The sequence below is a fragment of the Caloenas nicobarica genome, chromosome Z, assembly GCF_036013445.1.
Source record: "Caloenas nicobarica isolate bCalNic1 chromosome Z, bCalNic1.hap1, whole genome shotgun sequence".
Lineage (NCBI taxonomy): Eukaryota > Metazoa > Chordata > Aves > Columbiformes > Columbidae > Caloenas > Caloenas nicobarica.
The window spans coordinates 35993736-36015330 of record NC_088284.1 but is presented as its reverse complement, the minus strand read 5'-3'; the positions used below and the strand labels follow the sequence as shown (position 1 = coordinate 36015330).

General features: G+C 42.6%; 1 protein-coding gene across 1 annotated transcript in view; it reads left to right on the top strand.

Moving 5' to 3' along the window:
* Positions 1-12069: 12069 nt before the first annotated feature.
* The window catches only part of LVRN (laeverin), a 39899-nt gene continuing 30373 nt past the window's right edge, over positions 12070-21595 (top strand). Inside the window, exons 1-3 of the mRNA XM_065656659.1 lie at positions 12070-12665; positions 19623-19765; positions 20939-21078. Coding sequence (XP_065512731.1) covers positions 12070-12665; positions 19623-19765; positions 20939-21078 — 879 coding nt within the window. The remainder of the gene's footprint in view (positions 12666-19622; positions 19766-20938; positions 21079-21595) is intronic.

The following is a 21595-nucleotide window of genomic DNA, read 5'->3' as shown; positions in this document are numbered from 1 at the left end:
TGTACAGAATGTGAACAGGTGGAAATAAAGAAACTGAGAATGGAGTAAAACACTGTAACTTGGTGTGCATTATCATTCAAACAGAATTATTTAAGAGAAACTTAATTACTAAAGGGAAAGAAAGTGACATATCAGGAGAGGTAGTTCCTGAAGGAGTAATGGAAAGGGTAGGATGAGGGGAGATCTCTCTTTGGAAGGTGTACTGTCCACTGTGCTCTGTGTTGCTTTTCTGATTTGACAACATCTTTCTGGCTCAGAGAAGCAGTGGTTAAATATATACACCCATATATATTTATATATATTAAATATATATATATTAAATATATATAAAAAAATAATAATTTTATATATATAAATATGTAACACCCATATAATGCCATATTAATTGCACATCTGTCTATACTTGTTTCCTGACTAGTCTGCACCCACTCAGTATCTTATGACAGCATTGTCCAGGGATTACAATCCAGAAACTTGCAGAAAGAACTCAGTTGATGTGCGGTCTGTGTTTTGCCCTTTGTGCTTCCCAAATCCAAATGAAGACAAGATGTTACGGTTCAACATTTGAGATTTCCATGTCTTTCAAAATGAGATTGGAAAGATTATTGTAAAGAGTTGGGTTCTAATGTACTCTTGATTGTATCCAACTTCAAGAAAGAAAATACATCTCTAACAACAAAAATATGAAAAGAGGAAAAAGGATGAAGGAGAATAGAGCCAGATTTGGCAGAAGGGTCAAATGTTGCTCTTGAAGTTATTAATATTTTGAAAAGTCAACAATCCTGGGAGTTCAAAAAACATCTGTACTGCCTAGTCCCTATTGCCTGATGCCAGTAAACAAATCTAGAGAAAAGAAACTAGAGTTTTTCAGATCATGGCTCATGGGTCAGGTTTTCATTTTTCTTCAGCTCCACCTATGAGCTTTGGGAATCCCAAAAATCTCCTCACACAAACACAGAGCAAGTGGTGCCTTTGAAGAGTTTGTAATGAGCTGTCAAGCTAAACGAGTTCTCAGGGCCTAAGCCCCGGGTTAGCAACATGCTGAAGTGAGCAGAGAAAGAAGAGTGGTGGACAAAAGAGATGAATAAAACACAAAGCGATTCTTTTTGACCAGTGCTTTTTCATCCTTTACAGAATACATACTGTTCTTGCATATCAGTATAGAGCAGAAATTAATCTGATGGAGTAAATGGGATACATATATCTCACTGAATAGAAGACAAGAAGGGTAATACTCTTTGTTCAATGTAAATAAGACGTCTCAGCCTTTGCCTCTGCAATGTTCGGTGGAAATGTTTGCTCAATATGCTTTTATGCCATCTATGCAAAATAGAGGTGTCCTGACCACATGTTGTGGGTCATCTTTGCTTTGAAATATGTTCTCTCTGGTTTGATCAAGATACAGAGAAAACAATGAGACTGTCAGCAAAATAGGAGTGGTGTTACTCTACACAGTGATCTCAAAAAAAATGCTGCAGTAGAAGGCCAGTGCTGGTGTCACTTTTTTCCATCTCTGGAATTACTTTCTTGCCTTCCATGATTCATACCAAAATCATTCTGTGTTTCTATACTTTTACTTTCCTTGGTACTCACTACTCCTCATTTTGAAATGTCTTGATGTATGGAAAAACACCCTGTCAAGGCTCAAGATAGCCATAAACTCAAGATGTTGTTGAGATGCGAAGCCATGTACTTCCTATGCTGAGATTCATCTTTGCGTATCAACCACAACCGTTGATACACAAAAGCCTTTGCTGCGAAGTGTCTGTTTATAACCTCCAAGATGGCATCAACTGAAGTAGAGTATGAAACAGCAGCCATCTGAAAGGGAAAGAGAATACTTTGTTATATTGCAGAAACAAAATTTCAGAGTTCAGATTCTATTGGCACAGGCACTATTTTGAGAAGATGGTGAGGGAAGATGTAACACAACGAGGGACTGAGGGAATATTAAATGAGCAAATGGATTCAGGGAGTGCTTGAAAGGGATAATCAAAACCAGAAGGGTTTGATACTTCAGAAAAGAAAACGTTATAAAGCATAGACTGTTCATCCTGGACATCAATTGGGGTGTCCATAAAATGGGTGTGGGGCTGAGCTTGCTTGAAGAGCTTCCAATAGCTTCCCATGAGGCCCCTAGAACAAAAGGTGTTTTAAAATTCCTTTTCGTAAGTGAGTCCATGATTATCCTGATATAGTTATGTTGGACATCTGCTTGGGCTTTGAGGTTTATCTCTTCCCCAGGGTCAGCTTCAGGAGGTAGGATACGGATCTTGTGGGATCTAGGTTTTAAGTTCTGGTTAAAATTGCAGCTGTGATTGTAGGGTTACTTCATTCCCACCAGGAGTGATGCCAGAGAAGAAAATAAGATCTATTCATAATGTTAGGGGCAGGAGCTGGGAATGTGTGCTTATGCTCAATTGTTGTCCATTATTGTTCTTATGCAGGAGCCCTTTCTTTTGCCACAGCACTGGAGCCTCCCCTGGAAAGGCCTTTGTCTACTTTATTCATTTTGCCATGTACTTCTCTAGATCTAGGCATTACAGTGATGCTTTTGAGACCCATTACAGTGATGCTTTTTCCCAAACCAGAACGAAATACATGATCTGTGCAGTCATCTCTCCCGAACCAGGTGTGACTGATGTTAGGCTAAGAGTGCTGTGTGATGCCAGCAATAAATCCTTGAAAAAGAGGAAGATCTAGTGGCAGGTGTTTAAAGATGGACTTGACACTGAGTCAGGATGACACCAGAGCAGTAAAGGTTGTATAGGGAACCAAAGAGGTCCTTCAAGATATGGGTGAAACTGGTTTGGGACATCTGTGGGGAAAGTGCCCTAACGACTACAGTTCATCAAAAATACACCACACATTTTCCTCTCCAAGTAGCTGAGTGGATTATACCATTTCCCAGAAGTCACTATCTGACAGCTTAAGACATAATACTGGCATGTGATGTAGATAAGCCATAAGAGAAGTACAGGTGGCTTACCCAGTTTGTCATTGAACAGCTTCTTGTTCCGCCTGCTGAATCCAAGAATGCAATTTTCTAAAACCTGCCTGACTGTCTCACTGTGTGAGGCACAGTCACCACAGCAGATCATCCCAAAGGCTTTCCAGGCGGTGGGGTGGGAAGAATCCTGGGGCCACCCTTCTTCTGAGTGGCCAGCACTACAAAACTGTGCTCTTCCCCAATGTCAGCATCAAGCTCCTCATAGCCTGGAGCTTTGAATGCTTTCCCAGAACATACTTGCTTTTTCTTTGGTATTTCTTTTGGTTTATGTGCCTGCTAGGCTTCCTGCTCTTCTTGCCTTGCAGCTAGATTTGCTAATTTCAAAGTGAAGAGTGTGGCTAGCAGCCCATTTCTGGACTTTACTGACATCATTCTTTCTGTTTTCAGAACAAAGTAATAACATATGTTGCATACACCCAAATTTTCTCAGGCTGAACTTGCCTTAGTATTTTTTTTTTTTGAGGGCAGGGCGTGGGGGGAAGGGGAACTCTGCTTTTGTCACCCCTGCAGCAGACATGAAGAATTTGGGATCCTCCTTTTCGTGACATTTCTCTCTGCCCCTCATAGAGATTAGATAATTTGGTGCTGTAGATTGATTATAAATGGCACAAGTTCCATGTCTTGACTTTCTAGTAAAACTGTAGCATTCGTGCAGCTAGATGCTAATCAATCAGAAATTATCCCCTGAATAAACTAGTGATACAGCCTGCTGCCTTCTAAGACTTCCGGCTTCCTACCATTACTCCTCACCTTGCCATCAGCTAGGAGTTGTCTTCTCACTGATCATCATATCACCATCTCCATCTTCCTCAGGAGTGCATCCTGCCTATCTTCTCCTGACACCATTCCGGTATCATCTCATGAAACACCACAGCACACTTAGGAATCAGTGGCATGGATCAGCCCACAGTCCCAGCTTTGCAAAAAAGAAAGATCAGAAATATTTTCCCAACTCTTTTATTGTCACTGAGCTATCCTTAGAGGCATCTACTATATCAGCAGTCCTGCAAGAAGCTCTGGCTTTTGTAACTGTAGTTTTTAAAACACAGACAAATGCACAGAGTTATTTTTCTAAATTTATTAATAGTAGGAGCCATTCAGAGGCTGATCCATACCCTTTGTTATGATCTTTTCTGCACCAAAGATAGCGTCTAGTAGCCACCAGCTTTATTTTACACACATTACTCATAGGTGAAAACTTCATTCCTATCCTACTGTGAGTAAGGACGTCTCATTTCCGTATCCTATTCTGTGTCATATTCTCTGTGGGAAAATGATTTGTACAACAGCACAGGGTACATCCTCTCCCCAGGTCTATCCACACAAAAGATTTATGAATTACATTCTGCAATTAATGCATTTTGAAACACTTCCATGACTTCTGTCACCCACAGGTATTCTTGTGCCATGTTGCATGCCAGCCAGCACTGAGATTTGCCAAAAATATTGAAACTACTTGCTGGCCAATCATACGGGCTTCAGCAGAGATGTTTTTCTATTTTGTCTGAATGGATGAGAGTGTTCAGAGATCAGATGAGATCAGTTTTAAGGTACACGAGAGCAAACCTGGCAAGCAGAAACAGAGAACTGCAATAGGATTGCAGGCTGCACCAAGACAAGAATGGTAAACAGGCATGGTGCCCTGACATCAAGAACAACACACTAAAGGGTTAAACTGCAGATCTGTTTTATTCCATTTATAAATCAGGCTCAAGCCTTAGTATGTTTCCACCAAAGATGTGCCAGAAAGATGTCCTGGAAAACAGGCTCTCTATAGTCTGTAGAGATGCACAGAGCTCTGGCCAATTTGACCACAAGTTGACATGCAGCCACATTCTGCAGTGAAACGCAGGTTTGTCAGACTGATAAAGATTCAGGGAGTGTTTAGTGAACTTCTTCAATAAGTGTGTCTTGCAAAATATAACATCCAGATTCTGGGGATAAAGACTACCTGTAAGCTTTAAAGCTGTTGAAGTCTTGGATATTTAGTATTCTGACATCGTATGAATTCATACCAGTAATTTTCAGGTGTTTTATAGTAGTCTGACAGGTTTAATGAAGATTTTAATAGGAAAAACAAACAAAGAACCCAACAACAACAAAACCTGTGACAAAGAAATTTCCCTACTTTCTCAGTAATTTTTTGAAAACCTGACACCTTACAAAATGTAGCAAACATCTCAGTTCATAAGCTAAGAAGACAGATTTAAAAACAGTATCTCAGTACCTGAAGTAATTTTTTTTTTATGATGATGAGATGATTATGAGGAGCCAATGGTGCTTGCTGTAGATGTGCAATAATAATGCTCTGTCGCAGAGCTAATTTACAGCACAGAAAAAGCAGGCAGTTTCCTACGACATTGGTGCAAGAAAGGTTAATTTGAAATATACAGATAGGGTGGCCCAAAAGGAGTGAATCTGTAGATCAAAGCCGTTGGTACAAAGGACCCAGTCCTCAAAGCCTATGTGTTTCCAGGGAGTCAACTTCAGATTAGCTGTGGTGTCCTGGACATCTCTCTTCTGATGTCCTGGACTGAATGCCCCTCAGTGGTTGAAGTGCATGAGACCTCTTTCAAAAGTCCTGACAAAGACTGAGTGTTGCTCACCTTTCTGGACAGCTGGGCTGGCTGGCACTTGACTAGTGTGGATAAAGAGGCCATTTCCAGCTGGAACAGCCATGTCTCTCTCTTCTGCTATCCTCCTTGTAGTAACAAGAGAGCAAGCCAGACACTCCAAGGTTCTGCTTGTTTCTCTCTCAGCTCCCTGTGCAGCTCTAGGGCTGAATAAGCTTCATGAAGCATTTCCTGTACTCAGCTGTTGCAAGCTCAGGCTTGCATACCATCCAAGAGCCCTACTTGCAACAAAAGTAGATGAAATAAGAGAAGACACATGTGTCCTTGGTCCAACTCCATCAGGCCAACTCCACGGTTGAGAAATACTTGACAGTATCTCCATACGTAAGTTGTTCAAACTTTAACTTGCTATCCCTCCTAGAGATCTGATCCATCTCTGTATGAGTAGCACTTGGGACAAATGCCACACTCCTGGTTCAGTTCAGTGAAGCTGCCAGAAAAATATCAAGCATTTGAAAGCTTGTAAAACACTTAATAAAACAGGCCAGCAACTTTGAAAATGCCATAATTCATCATCTTAAGCAACATCAATCTACTGACATTCAATGCCATTTAAAAAAAATCCACTTGCAAGTTATTCCTTGTCAAATGTTTGCTAACTTTCATACAGTCTCATGAGGCAAAACCTTGAAAATGTCTCCATATTTGGAGAAAAGCTGATGCATATCTAAGTTGGTTTTAAGTGAAAAAAACATTAAACTTTACAAAAGAAAAAGTTAAATGCCATCTGGAAAAAGTTTTACATGCCGCAAATGATACATGCATTCATTCATCCTTTCCTATTAAATCCTTAATTTTTTTTTCCAAAATTTCCTTCCAATTAAGAGGGCATTGTTACATTTTTTTCTTGCTAAGCAAACTGGCAAAAACATGATACACTTCTTTCCCACAAATACATCCTCCATTGCAAGACTCAGTTTATCAGTCCTACTGATTGCCTGCCACAGCTTAGAAGCCAACTGATAGTTACCAACTATACAAAAAAATTACTGATAAAAGTGCCTCCTACTTAACTCCAGCTATGGTGCAATTTTCATTTTCTGCTCATATTCTGAATCATGGTTTTCACATCTGCTGTGGTTACTTCTTGGTTACTTTCCATACCATTCTATGGATCTCCTCCTGTTCCCTGGAGATGCTTTTCTGACTCTCCCGTCCAAAGTGGTGGCTTTCCCAGGTATCGTACCTTCAAACAAGGCTGCAGACCTCTCTTGTTCCTTTGAGCACCCTGAGCTATTTGGATGGAGTCGTCTCCAGCTCTGAGCATGACTATCCTCACTGAACACACTGATCATTTTGTTAACACCTAGTTTTATGGTTCTTGACTACCCCATTTTACCCATACCATTTGGGGATTACTCTGCTGTCCTCCACAAGCAGAAGTACCCAAAGAAATAATTTGGGTTTGCTCCAGTTGCCATCTTTTCTCCACTGGTGAGAATTGTTGCTGCTACCCACCGTTTGCTGTGTAGATCCAGACTGTTGCACTGGTACATAGCTCCACAGCGAGAGGACCTGGTAAAAAGTTCAGAGCTGATTCTTCAAACAAGAACAGAACTTACAAAGTTATGCATCATTTGGTTTTCTGCAAGACAGAGGATTATCAGTGGCCTGTTGGTTTTAAACTCCAAGGAAAATTTTTAATTAAAGCATGAGCAAAAAGTTACTTCCATTACAGTATCAGACATCATTACCAATAATGGCAACATTTCAAACATGCTTTCCTACATACAATTTTTTAATTAGATACATGACTCCCTATGGTGAAAGCATAGTAATACTCCAATGCTTGGTCAAATCTGACCCTTTTAAATTGCAAGTCGTTTCCACATTGCCTTTCTGTACCGGCCTGTACTGACCAGTTAAGACAATCTTGTCAATATAAATACAGATCCGTGCTCAGTTGCTACTATGCCAGCCTGTAAATCTTATATCCACAGACAGATCTACACAGGGAATGTATAAAATCTCTCTAGGACAGAAACATTGAAACAAAGGTGGTTTTCCTTTTTTCTTTTACTTTTCTTTTTTTTTTTTTTTAAAATCATGATTATTATTATTAGGGAAAGGAAACCTTGTTCTAAGGTCTAATTCAAATTACTTGGTAACTAGTATCACCTGTGTCGATTTTAATATTGAAGACAAATACTCCATGAAGGATGACATAAAGCATTCATCGTGAGCTTACAGGAAAGCTGAGGACTTCTTTGATGTGTCCAGTAAGAAACAACAGTCCGCAGCTGCTCATGCTTGGCTTACGTGTATTGCACCTGTTTGCATCTATGCTATGTATATTCACCTCTAGCTCACATTTCTTACTTCAAATGGCTGGGAAATCTGAAATATCCACTAAATCAGACCTTCAGAGTGAGAGTGAAGGTCTGCAACTGCAGCATCTCCTATGGAATAGCTCTTGCCAAAGATACTTCCAGGCATTACAACATTTTCAGCTCTGATGTGTTATTGGCTCTGTTAGAGAAGGAGAATAAATGAAGCAGAACAAGTTACAGTGCATAAAATGAACAGACCAAGTTAAAAAAACTATGGATTTAATGGATGTAGGTGGTGCCTATGGATCCTTCATGTCTAGAAGGAGCATTCATCTGACTTTATAAATACAGAAAAAATCACGCACCTCCCCAAAACCTGAAGAGGAAACAAGATCTACAATTCTGTTAAAAATAGAGTTTCAGGAGTGCTGATCACCCCTAAATCCCACTGCTGGAATTGCCATATATGCCATCACTCAGAACTTCTCAAATTAGGTTGAACAAATCAGTAATGATGTGATTTAGGGAATCACCTTTCAGTCTAATGATGACTTCATATTGCTTAAACTCACGATTACCCTTTTTATTAGCATTCAGTATATATGATTTGTGATGAGATCACATTATTTCTTACAAAACCAGTTATTTTAACCTGATGAAAATCTTGATGAACTGTAAGGATGGGTCATTGTAATATTTTGGTAATTGAAATTTCATGTCAAATTTCCTGGCCAGCTGCCACATGAAGTGTTGTTTACCTTATTGCACCTTAACAGATAGTAGATCCTATGCTGTCATAGGTGACCTTCTTCTGTTGTTTAAAATTCAGTGGACACTGACAGGACTTTGAAAAGCCAGTGAGCATGCACAGATCCCTTCATCTGCAACAAGATAGTAAAGTTTGTCAGATGCTTTGGTGTCCTTCAGAGTGACAGAGCTGTCTGACTTCTTCTACGACAGGTGATTTGTTTCTACCTTCAGATGTATACTAGAGGCCTCTGCTGACTTAAATACAAGCCTCCTGTTTCCATCCAAGGTCAGGATTTGGGCTGAGCCGTGACATGCTACGGCCAGCGTGACTGTCCTGGCCAAGGACCTCCTGCAGCTTCAGCTTCAGAAACTCATCATTCAGACAACTTAACTCTGCAAATAAGTTCAGCAGGATGGTGAACTGTAGTATTTGCAACAGAAGCTACTCACACATTTTGTACGGCATGCAAAGGATTTTCCCATTTCAAACATATGTTTGTGTTCCCACCAGGAGGGGAATCCACAGCTGTGGGCTGGTAAAAGACTTCAGCTGTCACTTGCTTTATAAGGTCACTGTTATAAATAATTTGGAAGGAAAAAGTAGGTTAAGAACACTTCTTAAAATATTGATTTTAAGTCATAGCTATTGTGGTTTTATTATGTGTTAATTTGGGAAAGGAGCAGGTTTGAATACTCCAAGGCAAACAAGAGAAGATAATCTATGTTTTATGCATATGAACTGTAAACTGTAAAACATACCCTGCACCATTAAGAAGGGCAATCTTCCCGTGGGGTTTGCACTACTTACAGGCTTATACTGAGCAGTTTTTCTTGTTTTCACACATGTGAAATGAAATGCCTCACAGTTTTGAGTTTGCCTGTGCCTTCTTTTGATGGGGTGAGTGGATGTGCATGGTTTTATATGTCGAGGGTGTACAAAAAACATTCGGAAAGCAGGGCATTGAAATCCTCCATAATTTTCTCCAATGTCTGGGCTCGTGCCTTAGAAACACAGGTGCGCTTCTGTGATTTTTTTCTTCCCATCACCTCCTTCTTTGCAGCACTGTCTTTTCTTCCCTGATCTTTCTGGGAGCTTTTGATCATTCATCTTACCCAGTCGCCATAGTGTGTCAGCACTGCCATGGGATGGAGCAACTCTGTGGGCTGGCATGACAAACTGCTTCCCAAATTTACAGTGATAATAAGAGGGAAAAGAAACTTTCCTGAACATTTGAAAGCATTTTCTGTGAAATCTTGCAAGTGACATGCAGCAGGTCACACAGCAGTTAGTTCAGGACTGTTGTGTGGCTGCAGGTCCAGCAACCTCCAAGAAGTTTGTTGGAGATTGTTGTAAAGTCTTAATGTGAGAGCAATATAATGGATGTTGCAAAGCGTGCTAGGAGAAAAGGGAGAAGCCACTGATGTGCAAGACAAAGAGTAAAGCTATGTGAGGCATATGCAAGGACAGAAGCATGAAAGGATGATGTGTTGAATGGAAAGAATACAGAGGCCTGAACTGGAGAAACAGAAACAGGTCTCAGGGCATGGGTGGGGCAGACTGGGGTAAATGAGGACAAAATGAGAAAAGAAGCACAGAAACAGAAACATACCAGTCAAACCGTGTGAAAGAAAAAAGCAGAAGGTAGGCCAGTGCCAGAAGACAGCCTGTTGGGAAGCTAATGGGTAACAGCAGCAAAGGCATTGGGGCAGATGAGGTGAGAAGAGTGGGAGAGCCTGCAAGCAGCAGGACAGGCTGGCAGAGGGGATCCCCTCCATCCCTCAAGCAACAGGAAAACAACAGATTATGGTCTTCTGCTGGAACCAGAACCTTTCTTTGTTCAGTGGCTCAGAACTATTCCCTAAACCTGTAGCAGCCAGACATGCTGTGCCCAGCATGAGGAAAGCATTAGCTGTATTCTGTATAGGACCACGGAAAGGGTATCTCTGTCAATTAACAAATAAATTAGCAGGAAGGACAACCTTTCGTGCTCGGTAATCTACTTCAGCCATTTTAGCTTTAACTTTGGCGACAAAACATACTGTAATACCTAATCCACTGCCTCAATTTTGCAAATAGAGCTGTTTGGTATTGAGGGTAGCTGTTGTGCAAACTACAAGCCCAAGGGAATTGACTTGAGTTCAAACCAGTGTGGTGGGGGGATGGAAGGGAATTTTTAAAAAAGCAAGCAGAAAACCTGCATGTAACCCAGATTAAAAAGTGTCTGAGGCAATGGCACACAGGGCTGCTGTTCCTGGCTACTTCTCCTGTCAATTCATGGCTCATGGTGATTTGAAAGAGGAGCTGCAACTGAGCAAAACCAACAGGCAAGTTTTATAAGGTGACAAAGGTTTAGTTTTGCAATCTCACTGGCAATACAGCCTCAACTTGGCAAATCCTTTAAGTACGTGTTTAACTGGGAACAGGGGATTAATCCTGTTGATTGTAAGGAGGCTACCCACGCATGTAGAGTGTGGTGGTTATACCCTCAACTGAACTACACAGGGAAGTATGGCTCTAAATGAGGATGATTTACCAGAAACCCACTTTGGTCATGGGTTTTTTTATGCACCAAAGGTCTTTCAGACTTGATGTCCTTCTCCCCAATTTTTTAACGTGTAGGCTTCCCTCAAGAGCTGATCAGCTCTACCTACAACATTTCACACTTCAAGCAGTGAACCCCCATTCTCTCATAATTTCCATTGCCACTCCTTAGCGTGGTGTTTGTTTGGTTTTGTTGTTTTTGTTGGTGGTGGCATGAGTTGGCGTTTTGTTTTGGGTGTTCGCGGTTTTTTGGTTTGGTTTGGGTTTGTTTCAGCCAGCTCTCCCTCCAGGGCCCAGGGAGCCCCCAGCTTTTGGCAGCCCTGTGCCGCCATCCTGTGCCCGGCCTCGGCCCGGGTCTGCTGGTAGTGGCCCGTGCCGTCCCGTGTGTGCAACACCGTCTGTCCGGGCGGTGCCGTCGGTCCGGCTAGTGACGTTATCGCGGGTCCTCGGGCACGGAGCCCGTCCAGCATCATCGCTCACGCCCGCGATCGGCTGCGCTCCCCGGAGCCGCTGCTCAGCTGTCTGCCGTCGTATCCTCCCTGCAGGCTGCTTGCTCAAGCAGACGGGAAAGGGGCAGCTCGCGGGCCGCCCCCGGCTAAGGCTGCTCCCTTGTCCCCCCTCTGTCTGTTCCCGCAGCGCCCCGCTCCCCGCGAGGGTGCCGGGAATCCGTGGGCTGTCCCCCGCCCGCGCCGGAGCAGCCCTCCCGGGAGCTCCTTCTCTGGCGGGGCGGGGGGCGACCCTTTCCCCGTAGCCCAGCCCGGCCCGGAGCGGCGCGTCCCGCCCTCAGCCGCGCTCGCTCCCCCGCGCCGCCGCCCCCGTAAGTACCGGGCGGCGCGGCCCGTCGGGCGGCGCAGAGCGGCGGGGATGGGTCCCCGCGGCGGCCGCGGGCTGTACGTGGGGCGGAGGGCCGCCGCCCTGCTGGCCGCGCTGCTGCTGGCGCTGCTGGCCGCGCTGCTGGCGCTCGCCGCCCTCTACGGGCGCTGCCGGCAGGAGGCGCCGGCGCCGCCGCCCCCCTCGCCCCCAGCCCCCGGCCTCGCCGCCCCTCCGGGACCCGCTCCCGCTGGCGGCTCCGGCCGCCGCCTGCCTCGCCACCTCCTGCCGCTCCATTACGACCTGGAGCTGTGGCCGCGGGTGCGGCCCGGCCAGGCGGGGCCCTTCACCTTCAGCGGGCAGGTGAACATCACGGTGCGCTGCCGGCAGGACACGGACACGGCGGTGCTGCACAGCTCCGGGCTGCGGAGCCGCGGGGCCGCCGTGCGCGGTCCCTTGCCCGAGACGGGCGCCGCCGTGGAGGTGGCGGAGCTGCGGCAGGAGGCGGCGGGCGAGCTGGCGGTCCTGGAGCTGCGCGGCCGGCTGCGCGCCGGGCGCCGTTACGTGCTGCAGCTGGGCTTCGAGGGCCGGCTGGAGGAGGACCTCGACGGGCTCTTCCTCACCCGCTACACCGACCAGGAACGGAGCAGGTAGGCGGCGGCGGCCGCCCCGGGGACCCGGCGCTCCTCCGCCGAAGGTACCGGAGGTCCCCCGGCCCCGCGGCGGGGTCACCCGCGGCGTGGAGGCGTCGAACGCAGCTGCCGCGTCTCCGCAGACAGTATTTCGGGTGGTACCAGGGCTGGACGGAGCTTGCGGGAGCAGCTCGTTGCCTGGAGTGGCAGGAGAGTTGGATGGTTGCTTTGCACGGCGGGGCTGCCCGGGGCGGGATCAGCTGCTTTGCACAGTCGGCATCCTTTCCCCAGCTGTGCATCACGGGCTGTCAGAAACTCAGGTTAGTGCTCCACGATGGTCGGTTTTCTCTCCAGAGAGCACCAGCTAGGTTGCCTTGGCTTTTCTTCAGCAACCGACCTGATCCACGCCACCAGCTCGTGATGGCTTGCAAAGACCATGCTTAGATGGTTTGCAAAGACCTCTTTGTTTGTGGAGGCTGGTGAGGAGCTGCTGCTGTGGAGTTAGTCTGAGAGGGCTTCCTGAGGATCTGTCAAACAGGGGTCTGCCTTTGGCAGAGGAAAGAGTCTATCTCAACTGGTCAAACAACGTTTTCTGGACAATTTCAAGTCTTTCTATCTGTGCCTTTGACAGGCAGTGAGGGATCAGACGATACCTATGCCCAGTACCTGGGAGCCACAATCTGGCTCAGAGTCTTCGTCCTGGCCTCAAGCATGTCTGTGTAGCACAGGCAGCTCCTCACCTCCTCTGCCTGTACCTGTGGGGAGCATCCAAGATTTCAGATGTGGTTTTGGGTGTGAGTTTAGAGGTGTTGACCCCATGCAGTTTCAGAGGTATGGTGGAGTGGAATGGGTGGCAGCTTCATACGGCTGGACTTTGCAGGTGCTATTGCACATGAAGGTGTTAGGCTGTCATCAACCAATGATTTCCCTGGTGAGTGATATTAGGCTGCTTTCATTTTTATTTTATTTTGAACTGCAAAATCCGTACTGGAGCAGCGTGAGCTTATCAAGCAGTCAATCATCTAAAACCTATTTTCACTCTCAATGATTGCTTTTTTTTTTTTAATTGGAAATCTTCTCATGTTGAATTGCATTATAAACTTATGGATGTGAAACTTGCTAAAGAAAAGTGAAACTTCAGATTATGATTCAAATAGTTCCAGCAGAAGACAAGTTTCTCAAAATAGGTGTTTAAATGAAAGGCAGATAAATTGTTTATTTGAAAGTTATTTCATTTTTAACAATTAAGATATGGTGAATTGCTGAGGATTGGCAATCAATGAGTCAGCAGGAAAACTAGAGTTAAAATTCAAGTGTTCTTGGCTTCCAGCCTATCGATGAGACCACTAAAGTGAACTGTATCTTGGCAGTTCATAGACTTCTTGTGATACTCATGTGATACTCAGTTACCCACAAGTTACATGCAAGTCCCTGTATGAGTAGCCCTAATAAGAAACCACAAAATAAACTTAATAGTTTTTAATGACATGTAGGAGGACTGTGTGGTTTTTCTGCAACAATGAGTTGGCTTTTCAGCTGCCAGCTTTTGTGTAAATCTTTACCAATACCATTGTCTGCCACATCTGGAAAATTTAACTTATGCAGACTTTTTTTTTTTTTTTTAAGAGAAAAGAGATAAATTGGTTAGCCTTAGAGAAAAATGCAGTATGGTAATAAGTATTTTTAGGAAATATATTGTGTTTTTCTTCAGTTGCTCTTTCTTCATTCACTGATTATCATTCACAGGATTATTTGTGCAACTTTTGAGTTAAGGAAAATCTAGAACACTTTGCTCAATTTACATAATTAAAAAAATCCACCTAAGTAAGAAAAGAACAAACACTTAATTATTTAGTATTGTATCAGTGTGCTTTCTGATGCTGTATTGATTCAGTCAAGTCCTATCTAAGAAACACTGAATTAGACTATGACATTTTTTGTTTCAGACTGTGTAAAATTTAGAGGATCTGAGAAAAAGGTGTTGTCAGCTGTGCTGACACAGTAGAAAATAAGAAAAAAATGTTTTAAAATAATTAATGTGTATAGTTCTATTTCAAATTGTTTAAAGGATTTATGACAATTTTGTTCAATTTCATTCTTAGCTCATCGTGAAGCACTAATGAAATGTGAGACTGCAGTCTGGTTAAAGGGATGCCAACGCAGTTCAGACACTGAAATAAATCAAAGGAAATCTACTGATCGCAGATATAATGTATTGTTTTTGTTACTTGTTCCTGCCCACATTACTAATATTCTTGAATGGATTCTGCATATCTTTTCTGCTTTAAAAAGGCTTTTGCTGAATCGAGAGTATGCAACAGTATCTTGTTATTTTTTCCTTGACTAAGAACTGAACTATCGGTTTACCAGCCATTTCTTAATCTGATGGGTTCCAATTACACTGAAGGGGTTTTGCCTTCCTTTTTTTTGGAGGAGGTATATTATATTTTGAGGGATATAGGCTGTAAGCTCTAGGAAACTGCTAATGATGAAAAAAATTGTCTTCTAATGGATTATATAGATCAGGAGTGATTTAAAAACATTGAGTGTACTTCAGCTGTCAGTACAAAGCCTGTTACTATCCTGCAAGGAAACCACTGTCCCCAGCGGACTGTCATGTAGTTGTTCTAAAGTGACTTGTACCTGGATCTGGCAGAACTTTAAGGTCTGATTCCTGCATTGCCTTCTAAGTTCCGCATGAAACTTAAACAACCAGCTCTAACAGGCTATGTGCCTGTTTATCTGTGGTCATGAAGATTCCTGTGTTTCTCATATGCACTACAAGTCTTAGTGGATTTTGTAGTTTGTGCTTGTGCAACCGCTGGAGACCTCTTGTTTCAGAACAGTTTAAGCACAGAGGGGCAAGCTTTCGGTAGACAGCTAGACCCCAAAGAGAAGCAAAGTCCCTGAAATGTTTGTTCCACCTGAGCTTTGGCACTGGCTTTTTTCTTTGTCAGATATCTGCATTGCTCTGGGCAGGTTGGCAGAATTAGGTAGTTGACACAAAGTATTGTTCCTTGTCCTCTCCACGTTGGAGCTGGAGCACACTGGCAAGCTGGTGTGGAAAGGCAGTTCACAGGGACAGCTATTTTCAGAAGTGCTTAACCTCACCTCTGTGAAAAACTGGATAAACCAAAGCCCAAACTTCACTGAATTTCCAACATGGAAAGTGTTTGTTATCAGTTTGATCATTGATGGCTGCATGTGTTTTTACTGTTGTTGACTATTCGTACTACCCACCTGATCTGTTCTTACACATAAGAGAAAACTCTGCAAAACGGAAGCACTCGTTATGGATTGCTCACAGCCCGTGTCTGAAGTGTTTGCAGGAGCAAAGATAGTGAAAAAGGAGGATGCTCCCATTTCATCAGCACTAAGTGTTGGAAGGCTTTCCTGTTGAAATGGGGAATCTGTATTCTGCATATAGCTGGGAGGGTCAACGCCAGGATCTGAGTAGGCAGAAAGGTACAGAAACCACCTTTGCTCTTCTTCTTTAGCAGCACTGGCTCAAGCATATAATACAATGCAGGATGCTGGTTGTAACATCGTCCTGCATACAGGTCTTGCACTGCCGTGAATGAGCTCATGTAGGCTACTCCAGCATCCCCATGGGGTGTGCTGCAAAGTGCAGGCTGCATGCCACTGCTCATGTCAGTGTTTCAAAATCCTTTGAGAATTTTGCTTGGTAGCCGCTCTGCACATGTCCTATGCAACTTCCATAAAATACTTGACTGGATAGGGCTGGTATTAACAGGCATCCAAAAATGTAATCAAACACAATATTTGTCCTTACTTTTATCAGTTGCTTCTGCACCAGTTACTAGAATGAGGGCAAAGGGGATTAGAACAGCATTGATGCAGTTAATTGTGCCTCTGAGCAGAGGATCTGAAGTTCTTAGCTCTATTTTGCATGAATCTGTGGGTAAGACCATCAAAGGCACTGAACAGAAATCAGAGCAAATAACAGGTATGGCATTTTCTTGGGTTGCATGTTAGTACTGAGCACCGGTCACTTGAAAAGAGGACTGAGTGTTGGGGATGGTTGATGCACAGAACAGGATTCTGCTCACTGTAAAACTCCCTTACTTTAAGCCACCTCAGGGTTCGTTTTATTGCTTAATTCTTATATATTTTTGAAGTGGAAGAAATCAGATATAAAAGATGTTAACACAAAACCTCATTATGCTATCAATATTACAAATAATATTATTTTAATAAGACATTTTTAGAATAATAACCTTTTTTGCATCTACAGAAAACATTTCTTCTACAATGATGCTGGTTTTTAATCAGGTGAAACAGTGTCCACTGGGAATTCATATACTATATGACTCATTCTTTATTTTCCTTTTCATGTTTTTAGGCACTTGTGTAGAATAAATTGCCAAAAATTTAGGCTAAGAGATCCTATTATCTGTTTGTTTCTCATTATTTAGAAGTATTGTGGCTCTGATTTTGTTTCACCAGAGGAAGGAGGCATTACATGATACTTATGAAAAAAGAAAATGAAATCTGGGCACAAAACTGTAGGCTTAAGAAAGGAAATTATTTGTCTTCTTAGGCAATGTTAGGCTTTTTCAAAGATTAATTTCCTTTTGGGTAAATTTTTTCATGATTATGTTGCAGTGTGTAAAAAAGTTTGGTAGTACTTCTGTTCTTGCTAATTCCTTCACCTTTTTAAAAATAAAAAACAAGAAAAAAGCCCAAATAATGACTCATTCTGACAAATTATATGAGGTAATGTGTGTTTGAAACACCAGCTATTTGTGTAACATGCATGAAACATTCCCATTTTTCTTTTTTATTTGGAGACCTACTGAAAAATAACATTTAATCCATCCTCATATTTCTTTTGTATCATGATGCTTTTGCTGAATGTATGCTATTCTGTATTCTTGAACAAGAATTTCTTGTGGACAAATTTGCTTAGTATCTGCATCAGTTTCTGCTGGTACTGAGCCTCCTGAGTCAGTAATTGCACCGGTGCAGGGGAATTTGGGGTTGCTCAGTGTGTCCTAGAATGAGCGTGTGACTGATTGTACAACTGGATGCACAAAAGCATACTTTGCTGCTTGCGAGGAAGGAGATTGGAGTATTTTCAGTGATTGATTCCCTCAGTGAAGTGGCCTGTCACTTTTGCTGCTCCTGTGCAGCCCTGGCAGAGAGTTAAGTCCCTTTCTGTAGTTGGACAGGATAAAGGAGGGGAGGAGGTGGTACTTAGGTCTCAGGTGGAGCTTCACTCAGGGGAGTGGCACAGCACACACTTGACTCTGCAGTGAATCAGATCCATAAAGAAAATCTGCCTGCACTGACAGGCAAGAAGTTAAATACGTTGTGCAGCTCTCCCTCAAGCCATTCCTCATTTCAAAATAGATGTTGTGGTCCCAGTAGTCACTGTGCATCTACATGTGTTCAGCATGGTTTTTTTAAATGTCATAAGTTGTGTTATTGTACAGCATCAGATGTGTCTATTAAATGCAAAATGTACTGTGTTTTGAAAGTACAGTACTTTTACACAGCTGTCCTGCTGATATTAACTCAGTTGCACAGCATCAGCAATGAGGGTGACATAGTGTAGGAGAGCTGCTGATGCTTTCTGCACTGAGTTGATTAGGTCGGCTTTGAGCGGGGTTTGGTAGCACAGCTATTAAAATCGCGAGAGTCAAATATCTTTCAGAAGACAAGGAGTCCTGGAAGGCTGGCCTTCAGTGCTGGGTGGAAAGCATGGCTGAGTTTTGTCAATGGAATCAGGAAGCTAGTGGCTCTGTTCCTCAGGTTGAACTGCACACAGTGCAGTACGTCTTCTGCAAACTGATGTACGTATCAATGGATAGCTAAACTTTTCAGGTATGAGGAAAAGGGAATCTTAAAACACGCAACCTTAGGTTTTGGACATGGTTCAGTGCTACTGGTCACAATCAGGCACAGTCACGCTGTGCTTTTATGGTAGATCTGACTCATTACATAGTGTTACTTAATGTATGGATACTGTCCTGATGGTCTCTGGCCAGTTTAGGATGTTTCCATGCCAAGCGTAAGCCTTTGTGAACCTGGTGTGAATACACTGTTAGGGAACACCCCAACTACAGCTGGAAAATATTAGCCCTGAGATAGTTGCAAGGTTGCTGACACAAGAGATCACGGCATTTTTGTACGCCCGGCTGCTGGCAGCTGCTTTGCTTACAGCTATGGAGCTTTGTATGCACCTTTTTTCTAATTCCCAGTAAAGGTGTCCTGACTTGAACAGCTCAGATATAAAGCTCTTCCTTGAAACTTTGGCCTCGGGACAAGGTGATTTATCTTTTGATTCCGGCCAGTATGTGACAGAGATCTGCCCCAAGTGAGGCAAGGCTCCATAGCGTAAGGTAGAAAAATATGCTCTTAAAGGGCTTGCCAATGCACTGAGATGGACTGGTGCTGCTTTCACGGGAGTTCTTCTTTATGTGGTTTCATGGAAGTGTGCAAGTGTATGTGTGCATGATCACCTAATGGTTATTACAATTTTTTATTAAAATGTAGTGTTAAAATAAGAGTGCATGCATTAGAGGGAGAAATAGATGTGCAGAGAGATTCTAATTACAAAATTAATGTTGGGCATTGTATCACTTTCGAGCACTGGCTTGCTGGGTGCAAAACTTTAATCAACTCTGTCTTAATAAACAAACTAGAAGAGCTCAAATATTTTAAATATGATATTTGGAAAAGGTTTGTAAGGAAAAAAAACCCCAAAAACAAAACCAAAAAAACAACCAAACAAAAGGCCTAATTTTAAAAGACTGCTTTTCTCTAGAGGCATCCAATCTGAACAGTCCGTGGGCATGGGGCTTTAATCGTGGTTTTAAATACTAATCAAACCTTTTCCAAATTTGCATGTGATTTTTTTATTCTTCCTGATTTGGTGTTTCTGTGCACTATATAATGGTTTTGATCAGCTGTAGCATGCTGGATTAATCTTAACTTGTATTTTTAATACAGTATGTTGATTGCCTCCCAACTGGAACCAACATATGCTAGAACAGTTTATCCATGTTTTGATGAACCTGCCATGAAGGCCACATTTAATATCAGAATTGTCCATGACCCAAGCTATGTGGCTCTTTCCAACATGCCTGCTATTGGTAGGTAAACAGCAAGTAGACTTATGGGGTTTTTCCCCTTAAATTACTTTTTAAAAGGGTGTAATTTATCTGAACAGACTATACCAATAGTGTTCCGTTATCTGTGCACTAATGCCTTGAAAATGCACATAAAATCTGTACCTATGAGCTTAAAAATTTGGAGACATTTATTCATAATTAATGCTTCTGATGGCAGTAATTCCAAAGTTTTGTCAGTTGTGATGTCCTCTCCTCTGGTTGCTGGAGGCTGCAGAGGTTTGATTCCTGGAATTTACTGCTTCATCAGTGCGTCTGTTGTACTGTGTGACACCTTCCTAAAACAAAACATCAGCTCCAGTATCCAAAGCCTGTAATTGTGTTATTAAGGGATTCCTTTCATTCTAAGTAAATTTTAAGATGCATTTACAACATACAAAAAATTGTTTTACCAAGCAGAGACACTATAGCCTCCTGTGTAAATGCAGAATAAGAACGAGAGGACTGTGGGATGCATGTGGGATGCATGTGGGATATAAGATTCCAAACAAATTCTGTGAATTAGTATTCCTACTGAAATCAATTGGATCTCTTGACTCCTTCTTAATGTCTTTTTTGTTTTTCTGCAGTTCAGTGCCATGAGTTTTTATTTTTCGCCCAAATGATTTTTAGCCATAAAAAGGAAGGTTTATGGGATTTGCATAGAAACTAAGTAACTTGGGAGTTATAATAGATGGGATCTCTGTGAGCGTTGCTTGAAGCATTTTTTCCCCTGAGAATCTTGTCCATGTCTCTGTTATTTAGGAGGAAAGTATCTGATTAAGTATTTAGTAATTCTTGGGCACACATGACCTATGTCTGAATCATAACAGATCATACATTTTAGAGATATGTAGCATGGGATAAGTTGTCCACAGTTTGCCCACATCGTATTATAAATCTGATGTGGTTTGATATCCTTCCAAGACTTCAGTTAAGAAGCTCACAAGTGGATTTCTGGTGTTTGCATGGAAGGTCACGACTGATACGTGGCAGTAACAGGGATTCTGGCTGCCTGCCTTCTACCAGAAACATATGAAGTTAGTGCAGAAATACAACATGTTGAAGAGAGGTGTAAAAAAGAACGCAGAAACCACAAAGTTCCTTGTTTGTTATGGAAGAGCAATGGTTTGAATATTTCTTTGATATTTTTTCTAGATGTATCTGAAATGGCCGATGAAAATGGAAGCCTGTGGACTGTTACCACATTTAACACTTCACTGAAAATGTCAACTTACTTGACTGCTTTTGTGATCTGTGATTTTGATTATGTCACCAGAACTGAGCGGGGAAACGAGGTAAATATGAAGCTGCATAACACATTATAGCAGTTTACAACAGAACTTGGCTCTGTGGCGCATCGTGTGCTTTCAAAGATATCACAGACTTTTACTGTGTTTTCCATTCCAAAACTATTTGCTTATGTGGCAAGACTGCTAACATTTATCCTGTAGATATTTCTGCAGAGATATTTCCTTTAAGGCAATTAGTTTATTGTCCTGTCCTGGTCACTTCATACAATTCCACAAGTAGGTATGATCTCTGGATGTTAAAACTTTTGAGGCAGCGACTCTGCAGAAAGTACTAGTAGTAATTTAGGGTCTTCTTATCTTATTAGCTCTCTTAGTTGGAAAATATATCCATTTCCACTGCTGTGCCAAAACACTAAAGTTCAGTGCTTTGTTATTGAAGGCCCTTTGAGAAGGAGTGTCATGACATCAATGGGAGAGATACTGTGCTCCAAGCATTTTGTATTCTAGTGTTTTAACCTTTTACTCTGCAGTGGACACATATTTTAGCCTCCAGAAGTGACTG